At 42.9% G+C, this 14743-nt stretch overlaps 1 protein-coding gene across 1 annotated transcript in view; it reads left to right on the top strand.

Moving 5' to 3' along the window:
- RAD23B (RAD23 homolog B, nucleotide excision repair protein) overlaps positions 1 to 14743 on the top strand; it is a 296312-nt gene that overhangs the window by 116935 nt on the left and 164634 nt on the right. The window contains exons 4-5 of the mRNA XM_053702609.1: positions 6506 to 6783; positions 7755 to 7810. Coding sequence (XP_053558584.1) covers positions 6506 to 6783; positions 7755 to 7810 — 334 coding nt within the window. The remainder of the gene's footprint in view (positions 1 to 6505; positions 6784 to 7754; positions 7811 to 14743) is intronic.

Here is a 14743-nt window from a genome sequence, read left to right as displayed (position 1 = left end):
GCTAGAGCAAATAAAGAGCTCTCTGACGCTTTAGTAGCTATGTCTGATATACCCTCACAATGTGCAGAAGCCGAAGCAGGAGAGCGTCTATCTGTGGGTGATTTTTCTGACTCTGGGAAGACACTTCAACCTGATTCTGATATGTCTACATTTAAATTTAAGCTTGAACACCTCCGCGTGTTGCTCAGGGAGGTTTTAGCAACTCTGGATGACTGTGACGCCATTGTAGTCCCAGAGAAATTGTGTAAATTGGATAAATACTATGCAGTGCCTGTTTACACTGATGTTTTTCCAATACCTAAGAGGTTTTCAGAAATTATTACTAAGGAATGGGATAGACCAGGTGTACCGTTCTCTCCCCCTACTGTTTTTAAAAAGATGTTTCCTATAGATGCCGCTACACAGGACTTGTGGCAAACGGTCCCTAAGGTGGAGGGAGCAGTCTCTACCCTAGCGAAGCGTACAACTATCCCTGTCGAGGACAGTTGGGCTTTTCTAGATCCAATGGACAAAAAATTAGAGGGTTACCTTAAGAAAATTTTTATTCAACAAGGTTTTATTCTCCAGCCCCTTGCATGCATTGCCCCCGTCACTGCTGCTGCGGCCTTCTGGTTTGAGTCTCTAGAAGAGGCTCTACAGGTAGAAACCCCATTGGATGATATCCTTGACAAGCTTAAAGCTCTTAAGCTAGCCAATTAATTTGTTTCTGACGCCGTTATTCATTTAACCTAGCTAATGGTTAAGAACTCAGGTTTCGCTATTCAGGCTCGTAGGGCGCTATGGCTTAAATCCTGGTCAGCTGACGTTACTTCAAAGTCTAAGCTTCTCAACATTCCCTTCAAGGGACAGACCCTATTCGGGCCTGGACTGAAGGAGATAATTTCTGATATTACTGGAGGAAAAGGGTCACGCCCTTCCTCAGGATAGGTCCAACAAATTAAGGACCAAACAGCCTAATTTTCGTGCCTTTCGAAACTTCAAGAGTGGCGCAGCTTCAACTTCCTCTAATACAAAACAAGAGGGAAATTTTGCCCAGTCCAAGCCGGTCTGGAGACCTAACCAGGCTTGGAACAAAGGAAAGCAGGCCAAAAAACCTGCTGCTGCCTCTAAGACAGCATGAAAGATCAGCCCCCGATCCGGAAACGGATCTAGTAGGGGGCAGACTTTCTCTCTTCGCCCAGACTTGGGCAAGAGATGTCCAGGATCCCTGGGCGTTGGAAATTGTGTCCCAGGGATATCTTCTGGACTTCAAAGATTCTTCCCCAAAAGGGAGATTTCATCTCTCACAATTATCTGCAAACCAGATAAAGAGAGAGGCATTCTTACATTGTGTTCAAGACCTCCTAGTTATGGGAGTGATCCACCCAGTTCCAAAGGAGGAACAGGGGCAAGGCTTCTATTCAAATCTGTTTCTAGTTCCCAAGAAAGAGGGAACCTTCAGACCAATCTTAGATCTCAAGATCCTAAACAAATTTCTCAGGGTCCCATCCTTCAAGATGGAGACTATTCGAACCATCCTACCTATGATCCAGGAGGGTCAATATATGACTACCGTGGACTTAAAGGATGCTTATCTTCACATTCCGATATACAAAGATCATCATCGGTTTCTCAGGTTCGCCTTCCTAGACAGGCATTACCAGTTTGTGGCTCTAAACTTTGGGTTAGCTACGGCACCAAGAATCTTTACGAAGGTTCTAGGGTCACTCCTAGCGGTCCTAAGGCCGCGGGGTATAGCAATAGCCCCTTACCTAGACGACATTCTGATACTGGCGTCAAATTTTCAAATCGCCAGGTCCCATACGGACATTGTTCTGGCATTCCTGAGGTCTCATGGGTGGAAAGTGAACGAAAAGAAGAGTTTTCTATCCTCTCTCACAAGAGTTTCCTTCCTAGGAACTCTGATAGATTCTGCAGAAATGAAGATTTACCTAACAGAGGCCAGGTTGTCAAAACCTCTAAATTCCTGCCGTGTTTTTTATTCTACTTCTCGCCCTTCAGTGGCTCAGTGTATGGAAGTAATCGGCTTAATGGTAGCGGCAATGGACATAGTGCCGTTTGCCCGCCTACATCTCAGACCGCTGCAACTCTGCATGCTCAGTCAGTGGAATGGGGATTACACAGATTTGTCCCCTCTACTAAATCTGGATCAAGAGACCAGGGATTCTCTTCTCTGGTGGCTATCTCGGGTCCATCTCTCCAAGGGTATGACCTTCCGCAGGCCAGATTGGACAATAGTAACGACAGATGCCAGCCTTTGGGCTGGGGTGCAGTCTGGAACTCCCTGAAGGCTCAGGGCTCGTGGACTCAGGAGGAGGCACTCCTTTCCGATAAACATTCTGGAACTAAGAGCGATATTCAATGCTCTTCAGGCTTGGCCTCAGCTTGCTGCGGTCAGGTTCATCAGATTTCAGTCGGACAATATCACGACTGTAGCCTACATCAACCATCAAGGGGGAACAAGGAGTTCCCTAGCAATGTTGGAGGTTTCAAAAATAATTCTATGGGCAGAGGTTCACTTTTGCCATCTATCAGCTATCCATATCCCAGGAGTAGAGAACTGGGAGGCGGATTTTCTAAGTCGGCAGACTTTTCATCCGGGGGTGTGGGAACTCCATCCGGAGGTGTTTGCACAGTTGATTCAACTTTGGGGCAAACCAGAACTGGATCTCATGGCGTCTCGTCAGAACGCCAAGCTTCCTTGTTGCGGATCCAGGTCCAGGGATCCCAAGGCAGCGCTGATAGATGCTCTAGCAGCGCCTTGGTCCTTCAACCTGGCTTATGTGTTTCCACCGTTTCCTCTGCTCCCTCGTCTGATTGCCAAGATCAAGCAGGAGAGAGCTTCGGTGATTTTGATAGCACCTGTGTGGCCACGCAGGACTTGGTATGCAGATCTGGTGGACATGTCATCCCTTCCACCATGGACTCTGCCGCTGAGGCAGGACCTTCTTCTTCAGGGACCATCCAAATCTAATTTCTCTGCGTCTGACTGCTTGGAGATTGAACACTTGATTTTATCAAAACGTGGTTTCTCTGAGTCGGTCATTGATACCTTAATTCAGGCTCGAAAGCCTGTCACCAGGAAAATCTATCATAAGATATGTTGTAAATATCTTCATTGGTATGAATCCAAGGGTTACTCATGGAGTAAAGTCATGATTCCTAGGATATTATCTTTTCTCCAAGAAGGATTGGAGAAGGGATTGTCAGCTAGTTCCTTAAAGGGACAGATTTCTGCTCTGTCTATTCTTTTGCACAAGCGTTTGGTGGATGTTCCAGGCGTTCTGTCAGGCTTTAGTTAGAATTAAGCCTGTGTTTAAACCTGTTGCTCCGCCATGGAGTTTAAATTTAATTCTTAAAGTTCTTCATGGGGTTCCGTTTGAACCTCTGCATTCCATAGATATCAAGCTTTTATCTTGGAAAGTTCTGTTTTTGGTAGCTATCTCTTCTGCTCAAAGAGTTTCAGAGTTATCTGCCTTACAGTGTGATTCCCCTTATCTGATCTTCCATGCAGATAAGGTAGTTTTGCGTACCAAACCTGGGTTTCTTCCTAAGGTGGTATCTAATAAGAATATCAATCAGGAGATTGTTGTTCAGTCACTGTGTCCTAATCCTCCTTCAAAGAAGGAACGTCTATTACACAATCTTGACGTGGTTCGTGCTTTAAAGTTTTATTTACAAGCTACTAAGGATTTTCGTCAAACATCTGCATTGTTTGTTGTCTACTCTGGACAGAGGAGAGGCCAAAAGGCTTCAGCAACTTCTTTCTTTTTGTTTAAGAAGTATAATCCGCTTAGCTTATGAGACTGCTGGCCAGCAGCCTCCTGAAAGAATTACAGCTCATTCCACTAGAGTGGTGGCTTCCACATGGGCAAAAATGAGGCTTCTGTTGAACAGATTTGTAAGGCGGCGACTTCGCTTCATACTTTTTCTAAATTCTACAAATTTGATACTTTTGCTTCTTCGGAGGCTATTTTTGGGAGAAAGGTCTTACAGGCAGTGGTGCCTTCCGTTTAAGCGCCTGCCTTGTCCCTCCCTTCATCCTTGTCCTATAGCTTTGGTATTGGTATCCCACAAGTAATGGATGAATCCGTGGACTGGATACACCTTACAAGAGAAAACAAAATTTATGCTTACCTGATAAATTTATTTTTCTTGTGGTGTATCCAGTCCACGGCCCGCCCTGTCATTTTAAGGCAGGTGTTTTTTATTTTTAACTACAGTCACCACTGCACTCTATAGTTTCTCCTTTCTCTTGCTTGTCTTCGGTCGAATGACTGGTAGTGGCAGTTAGGGGAGGAGCTATATAGACAGCTCTGCTGTGGGTGATCCTCTTGCAGCTTCCTGTTGGGAAGGAGAATATCCCACAAGTAATGGATGAATCCGTGGACTGGATACACCACAAGAGAAATAAATATCTCAGTGGCTTACATCAACCACCAGGGGGGAACTCTGAGTTCCTTAGCCATGAAGGAGGTGGCGGAAATCATTCAGTGGGTGGAGGCTCACAATTGTAGTCTGTCTGCCATCCACATTCCAGGAGTGGACAATTGGGAAGCGTTTTTTTTTTCTTGAGCAGACAGACTTTTCCATCCCGGGGAGTGTAAACTTCAGGTCAGAATGCCAAGCTCCCCAAGTACGGTTCAAGGTCGAGAGATCCTCAGGCTTTTCTGATAGATGCTTTGGCAGTTCCTTGGAACTTCAGGTTGGCATATCTGTTTCCTCCGTTTGCTCTCCTTCCACAAGTCAAGCAGAAGAGGGTCAGTGATTCTAATCACCGGTGTGGTCTCGCAGAATCTCGTATGCAGATCTAGTGGAAATGTCGTCTCTACCTCTGTGATTTCCTCTTGAGGAAGGACCTTCTGCTTCAGGGGCCTTTCCTTCATCCAAATTTCGTTTCTCTGAAGTTGACTGCTTGGAGATTGAACGTTTAATTCTATCTAAGCGTGGATTTTCGGAGTCGGTCATTGAGACCATGATGTTACTAGAAAGATTTACTATAAGATATTGCGTAAATATCTTCATTGGTGTGAATCTAAAGAATTCTCTTGGAGTAGGGTCAGGATTTCTAGCATTTTAGCTTTCCTCCAGGAAGGTCCGGAGAAAGGTTTGTCTGTCAGTACTCTGAAGGGTCAGATTTCTTCTTTATCTATTTTGCTGCACAAGCGTCTGGCGGACGTGCCAGATGTGCAATCCTTTTGTCAGGCCTGTATTTAAATCTGTTGCTCCACCTTGTAGTCTTACCCTTGTTCTTAAAGTTTTGCAACAGGCTCAGTTTGAGCCGATGCATTCCATAGATATTAAGTTGTTTATCTTGGAAGATTTTGTTTCTTACTGCTATCTCTTCTGCTCAGAGTTTCAGAACTCTCAGCTTTACATTGCGATTCGCCTTATCTCATATTTAATGCAGATAAGGCAGTTCTGCGTACCAAGTTTGGTTTTCTTCCTAAGGTTGTTTTGGATAGAAATATTAATCAGGAAACTGTTGTTTCTTCTTCTCATAAGGAACGTTTGTTACACAATTTAGATGTTGTGCGTGCTCTAAAGTTCTATTTGCAGGCAACTAAGGACTTTCGGCAGTCTTCTGCATTGTTTGTTTTTCTAGGACCCATAGAGGTCAGAAAGTTACTGCTGGTATGGTAGTTCTCTTTCCTTCTGGTTGAGAAGTATAATACGTTTTAGCATATGAGACTGTTTGACAGCAGCCTCCTGAGAGTATCGCAGCTCACTCCACTAAGGCTGTCTCTTCTTCTTGGGATTTCAAAAATGAAGCTTCTGTGGAACAGATTTGCAAGGCTGCAACTTGATCCTCTCTGCATACTTTTTTCAAAATTGTATAAATTTTTATACTTTTGCCTCGGCCGAGGCTTCCTTTGGGAGAAAGGTTCTTCAAGCAGTGGTGCCTTATGTTTAGGTTACCTGTCTTGTCCCTCCCTAATCATCTGTGTCCTCTAGCTTGGTTATTGATTCCCAACAGTAATTGATGATTCTGTGGACTCACTGTGTCTTAAGAAAGAAAACAAAATGTATGCTTACCTGATACATTTTTCTTTCTGGACACGGTGTGTCCACTGCCCGCCCTTTGTTTTAAGACAGTTATTTTTAACTTTAACCTAAGGCACCTCTGCACCTTGTTGTTTCCCTTTCTCCATTTTCCTTTGGTCGAATGACTAAGGTTTGTGGGAAGGGAAGTGATACTTAACAGCTTTGCTGTGGTGCTCTTTGCCTCCTCCTGCTGGCCAGGAGTGATATTCCCAACAGTAATTGATGATTCTGTGGACTCACCGTGTCCAAAAAGAAAGAAATTTATCATGTAAGCATAAATTTTGTTTTCTATCCAGTTTTTATTTATTTTGCTGCTAGTCCAAACAAAGTGCTCTAATGTTTTATACTCTGCAAAGCTTACAAACCTGTATACAGCTATTTTTTTTTTGCAAACTTGTAGTAGTAGTAGTAGTATGCATTTTAATGTAGTTTTTTTTTTTTTTTTTTTTTTTTCTTCAAGCCTAAAGCAGCAGCCGGCCCATCTGCAGCGGCACCAGCAACAGCTCAACCTGCCAGTGCTGCCAATCCAACTTCTGTTTCTCCTCCTTTACCATTTACACCAATTGCCCGGACTAATGCCCCTATTCCATTGCCTCTTCCTTTCACCATGCCCCCAATACCAGTATCTGCTGCACCTACTACTGATCCGCCCGCAACCACTGCTCCTAAAGAAGAGAATCCAGACGAAAAGACAGTGACTCCCCCAGAGACAGTGAGCCCTTCATCAACTGAGTGCAGGTACAGGCATTTGTATGAGAACAATAGCTATTGCAAGTTTTGGGATGGGGAAACCTTTAATTTTCTGTTAGAGAAATGTAGCTTTGCATATTGGATTATAGTTGACTTCTTAATGGGCTGCGATTACTTGACTACCCGGCTAAAACTTAAAGGGACACTGAACCCAATTTTTTTCTTTAGCGATTCAGATAGAGCATGAAATTTTAGGCAACTTTCTAATTTACTCCTATTATCAAATTTTCTTCATTCTCTTGGTATCTTTATTTGAAATGTAAGTTTAGATGCCGGCCCATTTTTGGTGAACAACCTGGGTTGTCCTTGCTGATTGGTGGATAAATTGCTTTCCAGAGTTCTGAACCAAAAAAAGCTTAGATGTCTTTCTTTTCAAATAAAGATAGCAAGAGAACGAAGAAAATTTGATAATAGGAGTAAATTAGAAAGTTGCTTAAAATTGCATTCTCTATCTGAATCACGAAAGAAAAAAATTGGGTTCAGTGTCCCTTTAAACCAATAATAAAGGGCTAACAGTTAAAGTACCACTTGACCTATCTGTGTAACTAGCGCTGCTGAATGAATCAGTGGCAGTTTGAACTCAGGTCCAGCAGAGCTCTGTGGGTCCCTAGTGGTCCTTTTAACTGTGTGTTTAACTCCTTAGCAGAGTTAAATAGCTTTGCCACACCGCTAGTACTAAAATAACATGCTTGCATTTCATTTTATCGCTATACTGGCCCTTTAAGCTAAAATTAGCCAGTAGTATTTCTTTTCAATAGTTGTTGAACAAATTATCATCAAATTAATGCTAAGTTATGCAATTGATCTGTGCTTTGGATAACATTGCAATTTTACAAAAGTAATTTATTATTAAAGTATTAAGCTTCTCGCACCCAGCTACTTCACAATGCCACCCGGCTAGCAACATTTTATATACACAGCAGTGTTTCATTTGATTTTTAAACTTATTTATTTTATAGTTTACCAGATGATTCCACTCGACCATCACTCTTTGAAGATGCCACAAGCGCACTTGGTAAGTGAAATACTTGGTTTATGGTTGTGTACTTATATTGTGTACTAAATATTTTTGTACTAAAATCTTTATGAATAGCTATTACTTAGGGAAAAAAAAAAAGCAACTCGGTCATCTTTGAAAAATGTTCTTTCTCTTGTTAAGTGTGTTCAGTCCACGGGTCATCCATTACTTATGGGATATATTCTCCTTCCCAACAGGAAGTTGCAAGAGGATCACCCAAGCAGAGCTGCTATATAGCTCCTCCCCTCACATGTCATATCCAGTCATTCTCTTGCAACCCTCAACAAAGAAGGAGGTCGCGAGAGGAGCTGGAGTTTTTACTTAACTATTAACTATTCTTCAATCAAAAGTTTGTTATTTTAAATGGCACCGGAGTGTGCTGTTTTTCTATCTCAGGCAGTATTTGGAAGAAGAAACTGCCTGCGTTTTTTATCTATGATCTTAGCAGGCGTAACTAAGATCCACTGGCTGTTCTCGACATTCTGAGGAGTGGGGTAACTTCAGACTGGGAATAGCATGCAGGGTCCTCCGCAAATGAGGTATGTGCGGTACTTTATTTTCTGGGAATGGAATTGACTAAGAAAATACTGCTGTTACCGTATGATGTAAGTACAGCCTTAAATGCAGTAGTAGCAACTGGTATCAGGCTGATAAATGTATGCGCAGTTGAGTTATATTCTAGGGACTAGAATTTGACTGAGAAAATATTGTTAACACTGAAATAATACTTAAGCCTTCTCTGCAGTGGTAGCAGGCTTAGTGATAGCTTTGCATGACATTGAAAAATGTTGTTTTTTAATAAAACGTTTACTGGCATGTTATTCGTTTTTTTGTGAGGTACTTTGGTGATAAATCGCTTTGGGCATGATTTTTTCCACATGGCTAACATATTTTTCTGCATGGAAACCGTTATATCAGGGCTCCCACTGTTGTGATTGGAGTGGGAGGGCCCTTGTTTTAGCGCCTTATTGCGCAGTTAAAATTATTGCACAGTCTTTCTGCTTCTTCCTCCTTGATCCAGGACGTTTCTAGAGAGCTCAGGGGTCTGCAAATTTCATTTGTGAGGGAGGTAATCAGTCACAGCAGATCTGTGACAGTGTGCTGACTGTGATTAAAAGCGTTAAATCTTAATTGATATCTGTTTTATCCGTTTTGGGTATCGAGGGGTTAATCATCCTTTTGCTAATGGGTGCAATCCTCTGCTAATAGTACACTTCTTGTTAAGAATTGTTTAATTATATCTGTATTTTTGTAGCGCTGCAGCGTTTTTTTTTTATATTGCTTGTAAAACTTATTGAAAGTGATTTCCAAGCTTGTTATTTTCATTGCTAAGTCTGTTTTAACATGTCTGATTCAGAGGAAACTGTTTGTTCATCATGTTCAAAAGCCAATGTGGAGCCCAATAGAACGATGTGTACCAATTGTATTGATATTGCTTTGAATAAAAGTCAATCTGTACCGATAAAGAAGCTATCACCAGACAACGAGGGGGAAGTTATGCCGCCTAACTCTCCTCACGTGTCAGTACCTGCGTCTCCCGCTCGGGAGATGCGTAGGATTGAGACACCTAGTACATCTAGGCCCTTACAAATCACTTTACATGATATGGCTAATGTTATGAAAGAAGTATTATATAATATGCCCGAATTAAGGGGCAAACGCGATAGCTCTGGGTTAAGGACAGAGCTCGCTGATGACACGAGAGCCATGTCTGATACTGCGTCACAACTTGCAGAACATGAGGACGGTGAGCTTCATTCTGTCGGTGACGGTTCTGATTCGGGGAGACCGGATTCAGAAATTTCAAATTTTAAATTTAAGCTTGAGAACCTCCGTGTGTTACTAGGGGAGGTATTAGCGGCTCTGAATGATTGCGACACGGTGGCAATTCCAGAGAAATTGTGTAGGTTGGATAGATACTATGCGGTACCGGTGTGTACTGACGTTTTTCCTATACCAAAAAGACTTACAGAAATTATCAGTAAGGAGTGGGATAGACCCGGTGTGCCTTTTTCCCCTCCCCCGATATTTAGAAAATTTTTCCCTATAGACGCCACCACACGAGACTTATGGCAGACGGTCCCTAAGGTGGAGGGAGCAGTTTCTACGTTAGCCAAGCGTACCACTATCCCGGTGGAGGATAGCTGTGCTTTCTCAGATCCAATGGATAAAAAATTAGAGGGTTATCTTAAGAAAATGTTTGTTCAACAGGGTTTTATATTGCAGCCTCTTGCCTGCATTGCGCCTGTCACGGCTGCAGCGGCATTCTGGTTTGAGTCTCTGGAAGAGGCGATTCGCACAGAGCCGTTGGATTGAGCAAAGTTAGAACCCTTAAGCAGGCTAATGCGTTTGTTTCAGATGCCGTAGTACATCTAACCAAACTTACGGCTAAAAATTCCGGATTCGCCATACAGGCGCGCAGAGCGCTCTGGCTTAAATCCTGGTCAGCGGATGTAACTTCCAAGTCTAAACTACTTAACATTTCTTTCAAAGGGCAGACCTTATTCGGGCCAGGCTTGAAGGAAATTATTGCTGACATTACGGGAGGTAAGGGCCACGCCCTTCCTCAGGACAGGGCCAAACAGTCTAATTTTCGTGCCTTTCGTAACTTCAAGGCAAGAGCAGCATCGACTTCCTCCGCTCCAAAACAGGAAGGAACTACTGCTCGTTACAGACAAGGTTGGAAAGGCAACCAGTCATGGAACAAGGGCAAGCAGGCCAGAAAGCCTACTCCCGCCCCTAAGACAGCATGAAGTCAGGGCCCCCTATCCAGAGACGGATTTAGTGGGGGGCAGACTTTCTCTCTTTGCCCAGGCTTGGGCAAGAGATGTGCAGGATCCCTGGACGTTAAAGATTATATCTCAGGGATACCTTCTGGATTTCAAATCCTCTCCTCCACAAGGGAGGTTCCATCTTTCGAGGTTATCGACAAACCTAGTAAAGAGAGAGGCATTTCTACAATGTGTACAAGACCTCTTAATCATGGGGGTGATCCACTCATTTCCGCGATCGGAACAGGGACAAGGATTTTACTCAAATCTATTTGTGGTTCCCAAAAAAGAGGGAACCTTCAGACCAATCTTGGACTTAAAGATCTTAAACAAATTCCTAAGGGTACCATCGTTCAAGATGGAAACCATTCGAACCATCCTACCCATGATCCAAGAGGGTCAATATATGACCACGGTGGACTTAAAGGATGCTTACCTTCATATACCGATTCACAAAGATCATTATCGGTACCTAAGGTTTGCCTTTCTAGACAGGCATTACCAGTTTGTGGCTCTTCCCTTCGGGTTAGCCACGGCCCCGAGAATTTTTACGAAGGTTCTGGGCTCACTTCTGGCGGTACTAAGACCACGAGGCATAGCGGTGGCTCCGTACCTAGACGACATTCTGATACAAGCGTCAAATTTTCAGAATGCAAAGTCTCATACAGAGATAGTTCTAGCATTTCTGAGGTCGCATGGGTGGAAAGTGAACGTGGAAAAGAGTTCTCTGTTACCACTCACACTGGTTCCTTTTCTAGGGACTCTTATAGATTCTGTAGAGATGAAGATTTACCTGACGGAGTCCAGGTTGTCAAAGATTCTCAATGCTTGCCGTGTCCTTCATTCCATTCCAAGCCCATCGGTAGCTCAGTGCATGGAGGTAATCGGCTTAATGGTAGCGGCAATGGACATAGTGCCATTTGCGCGCCTGCATCTCAGACCGCTGCAACTATGCATGCTCAGTCAATGGAACGGGGATTACTCAGATCTGTCCCCTTTGCTAAATCTGGACCAGGAGACCAGGGATTCGCTTCTCTGGTGGTTGTCACCGGTTCATCTGTCCAAAGGAATGACCTTTCGAAGACCAGATTGGACGATTGTAACAACGGATGCCAGCCTTCTAGGCTGGGGAGCAGTCTGGAATTCCCTGAAGGCTCAGGGATCGTGGACTCAGGAGGAGAAACTCCTCCCAATAAACATTCTAGAATTAAGAGCAATATTCAATGCTCTTCTGGCTTGGCCTCAGTTAGCAAAGCTGAGGTTCATCAGATTTCAGTCGGACAATATCACGACTGTGGCTTACATCAATCATCAAGGGGGAACTAGGAGTTCCCTAGCGATGTTGGAAGTCTCGAAGATAATTCGCTGGGCAGAGTCTCACTCTTGCCACCTGTCAGCGATTCACATCCCAGAAAACTGGGAGGCGGATTTCCTAAGTCGCCAGACTTTTCTTCCGGGAGAGTGGGAACTTCACCCGGAGGTATTTGCTCAACTGATTCGTCGTTGGGGCAAACCGGATCTGGATCTCATGGCATCTCGCCAGAACGCGAAGCTTCCTTGTTACGAATCCAGGTCCAGGGACCCGGAAGCGGTGCTGGTAGATGCATTAGCAGCCCCTTGGGTTTTCAACATAGCTTATGTGTTTCCACCATTTCCGTTGCTACCTCGGCTGATTGCCAGGATCAAACAGGAGAGGGCATCGGTAATTCTGATAGCGCCTGCGTGGCCACGCAGGACCTGGTATGCAGACCTAGTGGACATGTCGTCCTGTCCACCATGGTCTCTTCCTCTGAGGCAGGACCTTCTAATTCAGGGTCCTTTCAACCATCCAAACCTAATTTCTCTGAGGCTGACTGCCTGGAAATTGAACGCTTGATTCTATCAAAGCGTGGGTTTTCGGATTCGGTTATTGATACATTAATACAGGCTCGGAAACCTGTGACAAGAAAAATTTACCATAAGATATGGCGTAAATATTTATTTCTTTCATGTAATTAACAAGAGTCCATGAGCTAGTGACGTATGGGATATACATTCCTACCAGGAGGGGCAAAGTTTCCCAAACCTTAAAATGCCTATAAATACACCCCTCACCACACCCACAAATCAGTTTTACAAACTTTGCCTCCAAGGGAGGTGGTGAAGTAAGTTTGTGCTAGATTCTACGTTGATATGCGCTCCGCAGCAAGTTGGAGCCCGGTTTTCCTCTCAGCGTGCAGTGAATGTCAGAGGGATGTGAAGAGAGTATTGCCTATTGAATGCAGTGATCTCCTTCTACGGGGTCTATTTCATAAGGTTCTCTGTTATCGGTCGTAGAGATTCATCTCTTACCTCCCTTTTCAGATCGACGATATACTCTTATATTTACCATTTCCTCTACTGATTCTCGTTTCAGTACTGGTTTGGCTTTCTACAAACATGTAGATGAGTGTCCTGGGGTAAGTAAGTCTTATTTTCTGTGACACTCTAAGCTATGGTTGGGCACTTTATTTATAAAGTTCTAAATATATGTATTCAAACATTTATTTGCCTTGACTCAGAATGTTCAACTTTCCTTATTTCCAGACAGTCAGTTTCATATTTGGGATTATGCATTGAATTATCATATTTTTTCTTACCTCAAAAATTTGACTTTTTTCCCTGTGGGCTGTTAGGCTCGCGGGGGCTGAAAATGCTTCATTTTATTGCGTCATTCTTGGCGCGGACTTTTTTGGCGCAAAAATTCTTTTCCGTTTCCGGCGTCATATGTGTCGCCGGAAGTTGCGTCATTTTTTGACGTTATTTTGCGCCAAAAATGTCGGCGTTCCGGATGTGGCGTCATTTTTGGCGCCAAAAGCATTTAGGCGCCAAATAATGTGGGCGTCTTATTTGGCGCTAAAATATGGGCGTCGCTTTTGTCTCCACATTATTTCAGTCTCATTTTTCATTTGCTTCTGGTTGCTAGAAGCTTGATGTTTGGCATTTTTTCCCATTCCTGAAACTGTCTTATAAGGAATTTGATCTATTTTGCTTTATATGTTGTTTTTTCTCTTACATATTGCAAGATGTCTCACGTTGCATCTGAGCCAGAAGATACTACAGGAAAACCACTGCCTGCTGGATCTACCAAAGCTAAGTGTATCTGCTGTAAACTTTTGGTAGCTATTCCTCCAGCTGTTGTTTGTAATAATTGTCATGACAAACTTGTTAAAGCAGATAATATTTCCTTTAGTGATGTACCATTGCCTGTTGCAGTTCCCTCAACATCTAAGGTGCAGAATGTTCCTGATAACATAAGAGATTTTGTTTCTGAATCCATAAAGAAGGCTTTGTCTGTTATTTCTCCTTCTAGTAAACGTAAAAAGTCTTTTAAATCTTCTCTCTCTACAGATGAATTTTTAAATGAACACCATCATTCTGATTCTTTGGACTCTTCTGGTTCAGAGGATTCTATCTCAGAGATTGATGCTGATAAATCTTCATATTTATTTAAGATGGAATTTATTCGCTCTTTACTTAAAGAAGTACTAATTGCTTTAGAAATAGAGGATTCTAGTCCTCTTGATACTAATTCTATACGTTTGGATAAGGTTTTTAAAGCTCCTGCGGTTATTCCAGAAGTCTTTCCTGTTCCTAATGCTATTTCTGCAGTAATTTCCAAGGAATGGGATAAATTGGGTAATTCATTTACTCCTTCTAAACGTTTTAAGCAATTATATCCTGTTCCGCCTGACAGGTTAGAATTTTGGGACAAAATCCCTAAAGTTGATGGGGCTATTTCTACCCTTGCTAAACGTACTACCATTCCTACGTCAGATGGTACCTCGTTTAAGGATCCTTTAGATAGAAAAATTGAATCTTTTCTAAGAAAAGCTTATCTATGTTCAGGTAATCTTCTTAGACCTGCTATATCATTGGCTGATGTTGCTGCAGCTTCAACTTTTTGGTTGGAAACTCTAGCGCAACAAGTAACAAATCGTGATTCTCATGATATTATTATTCTTCTCCAGCATGCTAATAATTTCATCTGTGATGCCATTTTTGATATTATTAGAGTTGATGTTAGGTTTATGTCTCTGGCTATCTTAGCCAGAAGAGCTTTATGGCTTAAGACCTGGAATGCTGATATGGCTTCTAAATCAACTCTACTTTCCATTTCTTTCCAGGGAAACAAATTATT

The sequence above is a fragment of the Bombina bombina genome, chromosome 2, assembly GCF_027579735.1.
Source record: "Bombina bombina isolate aBomBom1 chromosome 2, aBomBom1.pri, whole genome shotgun sequence".
NCBI lineage: Eukaryota > Metazoa > Chordata > Amphibia > Anura > Bombinatoridae > Bombina > Bombina bombina.
The sequence above is the reverse complement of the archived record's forward strand: the minus strand, read 5'-3'. Positions and strand labels throughout refer to the sequence as shown.